We start from the raw sequence: 11,679 nt of genomic DNA, 5'->3' as shown, positions 1-11,679 counted from the left end.
ACGTATTAAACTTGGATATGTAACATTCACGAGCGTGATGTGCGAGGTTTTAGCACGGCTTTAAACAGCAGCCTCAGAGCTACCTTCCCTCACCTGTGCCCAGCCCAGTGTGGCCTCTGACACCTTCCTTCTTATAGCTCCTGACTCATTCCTGTCTCTGGAGGCTGGGGAAGAAAATGAGAACAAAACTGGACCAAAAGAGTTGATTGCTTGTTTGTTTATGTCCCTTTGTCAAAAATTCCTTTCTGTGGGGCAATTTTCATGCTTGGATAGACTGAATAACAAGCACACCAAAACATGGTATGTCCCACAGAATGAGGCATCTGCATCTTGAGGAACCTGGGGTGTCTTCTATTGCTCAGTGCCGAGGTGGGCATGTTTTCTAGCCCTTTCAGGCAGTTTGATTTGAATGCTCATGTTTTGGGCACTGTAAGTGAGCAACTCCCAGGTACAACCTCTATTAACAGGTTAGCTCTAAAATTGCCCCAGTAACACCTGGCTCCTAGTTTCAATATTCATGTTTTGCTTATTTTATATTAATACATGCATGCAACTGTTCTCTTTCCTCCTGTACTGCCTAGGGATATGTGACTTGCTTCACTTTGTGCCCTGACACAGGCTGCCCAGGGCAGTGGCCACGGTACTAGCCTGGTGGAGTTCAAGTAGCTTTTGGACGCTGCCCTCAGACATATGGTGTCATTTTTAGGTGGTCCTGTGTGGAAGCAGGACTTGGACCCAGTGAGCCTAATGGGTTCCTTCCAACTTGGGATATTCTGTGATTGTACCTACATTGCTGCTCTTTTTGGCAACTGCAGTACTAGTGTCATAGGTGCAACACTGCCATTATTATAACTGTTAGTATTTGGTTTTTTGCAGGCTCTTTCACAACAGGAGTCTTTCAGACATCTTGGTTTTTACTGAACATCAATTGAAAAACAAAGCATTCAGGACACCTAAATCTTTATAACCAATTCCTGTAGGCATGTTGAGCCCACATATGATGTAAACCTCCCATTTCTACTACATAGCTTCCATTCTCCATTCACTGATAAACTGAATAATGTAGCTAGCATCTTGCTTCTTTTTAAGTGCAGTGGAGAGAAATTTGTATTCTATAGACTTTTAATCATTCATGACAATTTCCATCTGCTTATCTAATAATATCGCTCTACTAATTAGGGTTCTCCTTGTAACTTTAGTCAAATTACCACAGAATATGTGAGCGGTGGAGTTTTAAACAATAGTTGTCTGACATCAACTTCCTACACAGAGATATGTATGTCACTGTGCAAGTGCTGTTCTGTAGTTTAGTACAAGCATGAAGAAGCTGCAAACCATTTTAGAAAAGGCAGCTCAGCTGTAGCTGTAAATAGAGCTACAAGAGATTGTTCACCAGAAGTCTAAACTAAGCTATACAGGATTCCTGATGTCACATTTGAAATGTTTCTCTCTAATTCTGCTCTGGGTGTGACAGATGAGAAATTATAAGGGCATGAGAGAAGATCCAGTAACCTACAGACATAGTATTTTGGTCCCTGGAAATGTTATGGAGAAGGCTGTCCTGGGGATACTGAAAGGCACTTGAAGAACAAAGACATAGCCAATGTGGAAAAGTCCTCTAACCCTTTGATGGGTGAAGGAGAGGCACTGCACATATTCTTTCTGGAACTAAGGCCTTTGAGACTGTCTGTCATGGCATCCTTTTGGACGGTGTGATAAACAGGTTCAAACTACACTGGGTGATGATCTGGCTGAACAACAGAGCTTAAAGTGTCCTACATGTGAATGGGGCTACATTAGACCAGCAGCTGGTCAGTAACAGCATTCTCCAAAGTTTGGTTCTGGGGCCAGTTCTATTTAATGTTTTTTATCAATGATCTGGATGCAGAAGCTCAATGCAGGTTAGCAGGTTTGTTGATGATACTGAACTTGGAGGTGTTGTTGACTCTGGAGGGATCCAGAGGGTTTGCAGAGGGATCTAGATAAGACTGGAGGATTGGGTATGATCAGTAGCATGAATTTCAGCAAAGTAAAATGCCAAGATCTGCAGCTGGGATGGATGCAGGTACAGACTGGGAGAAGAATGGCTGGAGAGCATCTCAGGAGGAAAGGCCTTGGGGGTGCTGGTGACAGCATGAGCCAGCGGTATGCGTTGACGGACAAGAGGGCAAACTGCATTTTGGGGTGCACTGAACACAGCATAGCCAGCTGGTCAAAGGAGGTGATTCTGTGCAGATCTATGCTCCACAATGTAAAATGAATTTTAAGGTCCTTGAAAGCAAAAAATGAGGTGCCAGGCTCTAGTTCCTGGTCACCAATGACAGGACACATGGGAAAAGCACAAAGCACAATGCCTTTTTTCACTGTTGAGAGTGGTGAAACATTGGAACAGACTTCTTAGAGAGATGGTTGATGCCCTATGCCTTTCAGTTTATAAGAAGCATTTGGACAATGCCCTCCAGTAACATGCTTTGACTTCTGGTGAGCCCTGGAATGTTCAGGCAGTTGGGCTAAATGATCTCTGAATGTTCCTTCCAACTGAACTATTCCCTCACTCCCGCTCCCCTCCCTATAGCTTTTATACTTATAACAGTGTCTCAAAGGCATTCTGAAATATCAAACTGATTGTTGGAAAAACTTAGCAAGACAATTCTTCAAATTAATCTGTGAGGCAAATGGTCACAGAGGAGACAGTGATGGGACAGATAGTGACAGAATGGACCCAAGAAGACAGATGACATGTAACTAGACAAGCTATTGAAACACAGAAAAAACACAGTAGCAGTCTTTGTACTGCCGGGTGACATACCTGTTTCAAGCTGGTGGCACTTACAGCAGAGATGGCTAGGCAGCTGTTAAATCAAGGCTCAGAAATTCAGCTCTTGTCCTTGCTGTTTGGCCTCAGCATGTATCAGAATGTCATGTATTCCTGAGCCATGAAGGAGAGACAGGCTTTCCAACAAATGCTGTGAGCCATCATCCTTGAAAAAGAAGCTGAAACACAGATGGCTCTAAAACTGTCCAGTTTCCGCTGTAATAGGTTTCGTCCTCAAATCAAGCCATTCATTTCACAGAAGTATTTGTTTCTTCAAGGCTCTGAATGACTGACAGACTGTCACTTGCAGGAGGAAAAAAAGCCTCATACTGAAGTACAACCAAAAGGAAAATTAATTATCGAAGGACAAGGTAATCATCATGTAAAACAGTAAATCTGTCAGTATGTAAATAATCCTGATGATATAGCTAATTGTTTGTCCTGATACAAGGTTCTGAAAACAATATGACAGGATTTCAACACCTCTGCCTACGAACGTGCACAGCCATCTGTTTAGAAATGAGCAGGCTGACCTGCTACCTGTGCCTCAGTGGGAAAAGGTAAGGTCTGTAGACAGATTATGAAGTAGATAAACCATAAAGGAATATGAAGAGAATAATGCTTTGCATACAGGATAAATAGGATGCTAATGTCTATCTCTGGAAACAGCATTTAAGTAGCATTACTTTACAGGTGATTACAACTATGTTTGTAGTCAAGAAAAATGTCTGCAAGCCTAGTCTTTCTTCCTGCCCCTTGGCAGTCCTCCATAAATGGGCGCATAGCACTGTCTTTGATACAGAAATCCAGCAGTCTCCCAAGGAGTTCATGTTTGGGTTTTGTTTTCCCAGATCAGAGTGAACCACTCTTATATTCACTGTGTGGCTGCTGCCTCATGTTGTTGAGCACTCTTGCATTCTGCTTTTGAAACTCATGTCCTTTATGACTTGCTAGTGACCTGTAAACTACAGCATCAACATGAAAGTTGTAGAACTGAAGCCTTAAAGTTACATAGAAAATATGATTGTGAGAAAACTTTCAAGTTATACAGTGACAATCAAGTAGTGTTATATCCAGTTATTGTGGAATATGCAATTTCTGCAGAAGAAAGAGGATCTCTGGGTCAGTTTAGACAGGGAAGGAATAAAACAGTATAGACAGTAGATGTAAAGTGCTTTGGAAGACAAAAAATATTTATTGGATACAAATAGCTTCTTGGCACTAGAAAGATAATAATACTCAGCAACTAAAGGCTGGAGAAAGGATAATACGCACCCTTCTTTGGGCATCATACTACATGTATATTCACCTTTTTTTGTTCTTTAGCAGGATGTGGCTACACAGTAGCGAGAGTTAGAATGCAAGTACAAAATGAGAGAATACCGGAGTATTACCAGGGCACCAGGTTGTCACAGACAAGGGCATTTTTAACACGTTCTCAGAGGCCACGTACTTATCTTTACACTTCATTGGACCGGTCAGCTCACAGCTATTCAAATAATTTAACATTTTATGGGTTACAGAAATATAATATAGTTTAACTTTTATAAAAATCATAGAAACAAATCTATCAAATTAGGTACAGAGTTTACTAATGTTGCAAATGAAAACAAAACCCTGAATATACAGGTTATACCTGAAAGCTACACATATATATGACAGTACAATATAATCGACTTACAGGGTTTTCATCCACAGTGAGAAATGTTTGCTTTGACTTGTGATAACAGTAGAATGATTTTAAAGGCTCAGAGTACATTCAAAATTGAAGCTATTTTTTATTTTCCCTAATTTAATTTAATTTTTAATTGAAGAAATAAACGTTCAGGGTGTCTGTTTTACTCCAAATGTTGACATTTCAACATTGACTGCTATTCCAATTTGCTAGAGGGCAGATGGCGGCTGTTGGTAACCTTGCCACACTCAGTGAGGCTGTGCAGCCTGACGTCATTTATTCAGGGAATATTTTGGGAACTCCTTCTGAAAGGAAACCAATGCAATGCAAATGTATATAAATGTTTCACAAATGAGAAATCTAAAAGATTGTTCAATGAATACTCTTAACACTTCAATACCATGACAGAAAAAAATATCTTTGGAGTGCCTTCAAAGGAGCATGTTTACCTGCTTTTTCAGTCTCCCACATATGATCATCTATGAAAATCCGCAAGTTACTATTCAACAGGATTGAAATTAATCTTGAATATCCACAAAATAGCTTTCTTTCTTTTTTTGTATCTTCAAAAATAGACAGCCTGCATCAGTTATGTTCTGATAAATTTGATTATTTTAAATATCCCATGAAATCGGGATATTGATAACTGAAAGGCATACAAGGGCAGAAGAGGTGGTCAAAGTACAAAACACAGGCTTTCTTCTTTCCTACAGTTTCTCTTAGTTACTGTTTAAGCACTGCAGGCCCATCGTAGAGTAGCAACACTGCTAATGTCTCCAGTATCCTCCACTTCGTTCTCGTTCATGTTTGTGGATTTGAAATCTTCTCTATCACCTAGGGACCAAATGAGCGCAAAGAGCCTAGGATACCAAGAAGGACTGAAGACAATAGAGTTGATGCAATTTCTGAAAGGCAGTAGCAAATCTTACAGATATTAGTGACCTAAGCTATGGAGATAGCTGCCACAGCCTGCTTCGATAGCTAATTACTGAATAAAATGCAGCAGCTGCAGCAGAAGACGCACAGGTGTAGAGGGACAGAAGCCACAGAAGGAAGCAAAACTAAGAGACAGCAACAGTAAGACAAATTACATATAAACTTTTAATGAATTAACCTTACAAAAGACAATAGCTTCAAAACATTTGACACGTTTGTACAAAACTATTCCAGCATTGTTAGTTCTCTCTTCGGAAAGAATTCCAGCAAGCCACCCAACGTGTCCCTGGCTATGAGATGCAACTGGTGATCACATCCAAATCATGTGTGGATCGAGTAAACTTATTTACAAATACTGTATGCTTTAATACCAGATTAGTGGATGCTATTGGGGAGCGACTGTATTTTCCAGAAAACACCATGCATCAGGAAAAAGTATGCACCCCTAGCTTTATTGCCTTTTTTCCCCACATTTGTCACCAACATCTCTTTTTAGTCCTTTCAGGATGAGTTACCTCCTTTTAAATCCTATTCCTTCTTTTCTTGCCTTGGAATAACAGTGCAAGTTGCAGTACAATCTTCCAGTCCTATAGTGTACATCACAACTGTCCTTGAACACAGGAATATCAAGGTGCAAAATGATGGCTCATGGGACTATTCTGCAGCCATATTAAAATAAGTGCCACATATCAGAAAATAGCACGCATGTTAAGGGCCAAAATGTAGTTAAAAAGTGCGTGATACTTTCCTGAAAATATGGTATCAATGACATATACAAGCATTCTTCAAGATGCCACATTCCCTTGTGAAAGGGATCTTGTCATTTCTGTATGTACAAAGTACGTCTTCAGTTCTCCTTTTCCTTTTACGTTTATGATTCCTCTGCAAGTGCTCATGTACCCCAGTGTTTGCAGGACATTGTTTGTCTCTTCTGTAACCTGCAACAAGACAAAACCAACACTGAGAAAAGAGCGGAGCGGAATCATCTTGCAGAATATAAAGAAAACATCTGTCCTGACTAGTAAATGAAGGTCTTTTCTATACAGGTCTGTCTCTTATCTATACAGATAGCAAACCATAAAGATTATTTATCTGCATATTTCAGCAAAATAACACTTCATCACTGCTTCATGGATTTAACTTGATATACTGTAGTTATGGACATAATTAAGTTCAATGCCCTTCACAAATAATGTAGCCAATATTTTATGAGTTTAGAAATTCAGAGAATACAAATGTTATTTTGCTCAAATCCCCTCTTAAACTGGTGCTACATTTCCAGGAAACACATAATTTCCTCCATTGTATTCCTCTGTAGGGTGAATATGAAGGTTTGATTCTCTTCCCATTTTTCTTCTGTACGTTTTAATTCTTTATGTTCCTGACTGAGATCCATTTCTTCTGAAAGGTCATTTTTATGGTAGGCATCTTCAGCCCCAAAAATACAAACGTCTTTGATGTACAAACATATGATGATTTTTAAGCATTATTAAGATAAATACCAGCACAGAACAAGACTACCTGTATTTTATCTAAGACACCAGTGCTGTCCATCCTGCTGGCCACATTTACTGTATTGCCCCAGATATCATATTGTGGTTTTTGAGCTCCAATTACTCCAGCTATTACAGGTCCATGGTTAATACCTGAAAAACATAAGAAATTTATGTTATAAAAGAATATTGAGCAGATGATAAAAAGTAGTGCACCTGGCAAATTATCAAGTCAATGGACACACCAGTATTTGGTCCATGTTGATTAGTGGATACAGCAACTAAAAGCCTGTTCACAAGTGTTTTACCAACCCCTTATGGCAAGAGAATGTTATAGAAATGTCAAAAGTTTATCTAATTTTAGTTTAACAGCTCCTTTCTATCCTGAATAATTTTGATATGTTCAACCTTTATCTCATGACATGAAGAACATTCTGGCATTCACAGCAAATGAAGGTTGAAAACCAAGACACCAAGTGAGCTGCAATAATCTTAGGGTTGCATGCTGTCTGAGAAAAGCTTTTACAAATAGCAGTTTGCATTCAAGTCCTTAAAGTGGGGATTACATCAGAGGAAGATGCATTTCTGTGGTTGCAGTACCTATGGATATCAGGTGCTTTCATGGCCATAAATGGTGGTAGGAAGTTGACCTCAGTGGTGCCTCTACTGTGTTAAGGTGGTAAAAGTGCCAGTCTGGGACCTATGGACCTTTGAAGATTTAATCCTTGCTGCTGCTGCTTTTTTTGCTTTTGTTTTGTTTTGTTTTGTTTTAAACCCTCTATCTGAAATGTATTATTTCTTTAAAGTGTTCTTAGAGTTTGTTTTAGACTCATTTAGCAAAAATAAATGTATAAGTAAATTGATTAATTCAACCAATGAAACAAAACCCTGAACAACAACCCTGTCTTAAGATTTTGAAGATTTGACAATTGAGATTTATTCTCCTTCTTTTATGCTTTTATCACTTTTAGTTCACCAGATGAAGCTCCTGAAGAGATGATGCATGGAGGAGATTATATGGTGGTTAGCACTTGAGAAACAAACAGTTTGTATGCAGTCCAGAAAACACAATGCAGAACAACCACAAAAGACTGCTCAAAAACCATCAGGCTTTACCCTCTCTTTAACTTTTCTTAACTCATTCCCCACTGAGACATCATTGTGGTACACACACACACACACACACACACACACACACACACAAAAATGATTTTCAGCCAAACTCTGTTAGTGTTTAATGCTATGGAAGCAGCTTCTGACAGCGTCATCTTTTCATTTTTTTTCCTTTTCTTTATTTCATGAGTAACTTCTACATAGCACATAGCAAATGTTTTTAAATCACAAGTGGGTATGTTTTTTTTCTCCTCAAAGTTTCACCTCTTAATCCCTACTTGATAAGAGTCAGCACTGATGTAATCAGTTTGCAGATTCAGTATGTATGTTGACAAAACAGTATGTTTGCAAGTATGGAGCATTATCTATGGCAAGAACAGAACTCTTATTCTATACAAAAATAGACTATCTCTACATGTTTTTTAAACTCATCAAGTTCTGGAACATATTGAGAATGGGGCGTGCTTCAGATGTGCTTTCTCATTTTTAACTATGACAACAAATATGAAACAAAAAGGAACGTGGGAATATTTAAGGTCAGAAAGTAGCAAGCATAGCCAGTGGGTGGCACTGTGAAATAAATGTAAGAGCAAGCAAGAAGAAAAGCAAGCAGCACAGCAAGAAAAACAAGAAAGGAGAATAACTGTTGGATACTTCAGACATGTTTATAAGACTTGAAGGTATCCAATATTTATTTAATGCTTTCATTTCACACTTTCCAAGTTACATACTGCACTGTAAAACTGCTATGTACTGCTATCAGGAAATAAGCGTCTTGGAATTTATGGTTCTTGATCAGATCTGAATTCATTTATCTCATCATCCTTTGCATGACTTCATGCAACTATAGGTTTTGTGGATGGTTTGTTTGTTTGTTTGTTTTGTGTTATTTATTTATTTATTTATTTATTATTATTTGTATTAATACTGTGGAGCACAAAGGGAAGCAATTAGAAGCTGGAACGTAAGTGATACTCCTAATATTAGTAGCTGGACATTTTTGCTTCCATTTGTCAATATACACAGAATAATAAAGAAGTGAAATATCCTCCAGTGTTTAACAGCAAAAAGCTTTGTTGTAAGCTCGCTTGAGTTTAGTACATCTAAAGTTATTTCAAACTCCAGCCTCATTTGTGCCTTTTAGGTACTGCCCTCCAAAGCCACTCATATAGTTTTGCAATGCCCTGTCTATTATCTCCTTTGGTGCAAAAAAACTTTAAAATATAGTTACCATAGAACCATTGGATTCATGGGTCCAAGTAAAGAACATTTTCCAAGTGTTCTTTACTTAGTGATAACGCTTCTTCTGTGTTTCTGTCTTGAAACACTTCTTGCCACAACAGCACCTGTGCTCATTGGCAAAGCCATTAACACTGCCTCTAAGCAGGGTAAAGGTGATGCTGTCTACTTCCTTGGCCCTGTTGGTCAGTTCTAGTAATGCTTTAATCTGCTTGAACATCATGCTACATTATCCTCCTCCTCCATATTCTCAATTCCCATAATACATACCTACTCGTAACTTGAAGTCATTGAAAGAATGTTTGTTTATGACATCCAGTTTCGCCACTAAGGCAAATGCAAACTCCACCATGGTTCCTATGTGCATATACTGTCGTTCAGGTTCCTAAATTGCCAAACAAACAGAATAAAATTATTTTCTATAGCTTTAGTTCCTGTGAGAACACTTCCAAAATATGCTGAACATGAAAACACTTAAACTCTCAGAGATAAGCTAAAGCCAGGGTGACTGCAGCAGAAAACTAATGTACAAGATGATGCCCTCTCCACCAACAATTCTATTGAACAATGGCCAATAGACGACGTTGCATTTTACTTACATGATAAGGCAGTACAGATTTGATACATTCAGAACGTATTCTTTTGACTGTCAAGCAACTGATTAGTTGCTATCTGTCCTACCAGCACTCACTGTCCATGTGTGCCTAGGATTTGTACATTAATTTTTTCTGAGTGTCTGTTTTATGCCTCTTAATAATAATTGATGTTTATGGTCAGCCCCACAGAGACTCCTTCCTCTCATTGCTGCACATTTCAGCACTCTTGTTAACGCTTAAGCTCCAGTGAGATTCAGTTTTAATAGTTCCACAGCTGATCTCATCTGGCAAATAGATAAGGAGGCATATCTGGGAACATGAAATAGACCTGAAAATGAACAAAATGCAGGAGGAACATAAGGAAAGACAACCCATTCCCTGTTCAATAATTTGCTATTCCAGGGTTCATGTTAGTTTCTAAGACTATAGAGTTTTTTCATAGAGTTTTATCATATACTGACAGTGTAGCCTGATTTTTAAGCACTAGTTTGAGTCCTCTTAGGCTAAAGAGGGAATTGATTTTCAGGCTCCCACAGCCCTGGGTAGGATTCTGACAACAGAATGATTTCTTAAGAGTTAGACTTACTGATCTCTATGAGAAATGACTGAGTCTTCCTTGAGATAAAGTGACAGAGTTGATGGACAGATGACATCTTTGTGAGATGATTCATAGAGTACATACATCAGCCTTGGTGGGAGTAGCTTTTGCCAGAACTGTTGTTTAGATGAACAAAGCCTGTCTGTTTCCTTTGGAGTTCACTCCTTGCTAAGACAGATGGTCTCCTACCCAGCTGACATATTCAGACCCTATCTTTGGGCACTTAGTCTTCCCTGAGTTCTTGAATTGAAATGGGGACTGTGCTCAGCAATATGCCTTGCTGTCAGTCATTGTCACACTAGGCACAGCAACATGTGTGGATCCTGCAGTATCCGGACTGAAGAGACCTAAGTTTTGATGGATTTCAATATGTGTACTAAATCACCAAAGGAACCCCAAGACTTGGATCTCCTGATTTGTAATTTGCAGAAATAACTCAAACAATACATTTCTTGCAGCACACACACTAAATTTACTGGTGCTTAAGAGCTCCTTTGTGTATTCTCCAGTCTAAGGTCTTGCATTTCTTTCATCATCTTCACCCTGTAATGAATGTCAGGGCTAATTTGAAATTATTCTTTTTTGTCCTCAAGATTATTAAGGTCTATGGTTCAGGTGTTAATTGCTTCTCTTTAGAAGGAACATGAGCTTGTCAGGAGACATTAATCCTTATCAGGGAACATACTGATTCATTACTGCCATCTCTGTTGCTCACCAGTGATCTAAAGATCACAGCAAAAGCAAAGCTTTTGCTTCGAAGTTATGAATTGCTTCCCTGAACTTCATTTCTACTGACTGCACACAGTTCCCAATCCTACTATATTAAATAAATCAGAAACAAAGGAACCTACTTTAAGCATTGAGTCTGAAGATTCTTTAAGTGCATGGTTAATAAGGCTACCTTGCACTCTCAACTTTCAATGGAAAATAGTGATTCCAATGTTCTTCTTTAGACTCTAAGTTCAATTACTTCTGCTGCAGCATGTAGCAATAAAATGCTGTATTACGTTTAGAGTAGAAAGCCAAATTTAGTCTTAACAAATGCAGAGGCAGCATTTGAAAACTGCAATGTGAAGAAAAATAATTCAGAGACTTCTAAACAAAAGCATACACTCAGAAGAAAAATTGAGGCCACAGTGTTACATGTAGGCTGCTGTTTAATGAACAGAATTTTAGGCTTTACTTGAGCATGATTTTTATTGAGCAGAAACTTT

The 11,679-nt window shown here is 38.7% G+C and overlaps 1 protein-coding gene across 2 annotated transcripts in view; it reads right to left on the bottom strand.

Annotated features, from left to right (window-relative positions):
* Positions 1-3,983: 3,983 nt before the first annotated feature.
* The window catches only part of ADCY2 (adenylate cyclase 2), a 199,416-nt gene continuing 191,720 nt past the window's right edge, over positions 3,984-11,679 (bottom strand). For both annotated transcript variants that reach the window (XM_072328899.1, XM_072328900.1), the window contains 3 exons: positions 9,542-9,656; positions 6,948-7,072; positions 3,984-6,364 (listed from right to left, as the gene is read on the bottom strand). In XM_072328899.1, the coding sequence (XP_072185000.1) occupies positions 6,212-6,364; positions 6,948-7,072; positions 9,542-9,656 (393 nt within the window). In that variant the 3' untranslated portion in view covers positions 3,984-6,211. The remainder of the gene's footprint in view (positions 6,365-6,947; positions 7,073-9,541; positions 9,657-11,679) is intronic.

This window comes from Excalfactoria chinensis, chromosome 2 (genome assembly GCF_039878825.1).
Source record: "Excalfactoria chinensis isolate bCotChi1 chromosome 2, bCotChi1.hap2, whole genome shotgun sequence".
Classification (NCBI taxonomy): domain Eukaryota; kingdom Metazoa; phylum Chordata; class Aves; order Galliformes; family Phasianidae; genus Excalfactoria; species Excalfactoria chinensis.
The sequence above is the reverse complement of the archived record's forward strand: the minus strand, read 5'-3'. Positions and strand labels throughout refer to the sequence as shown.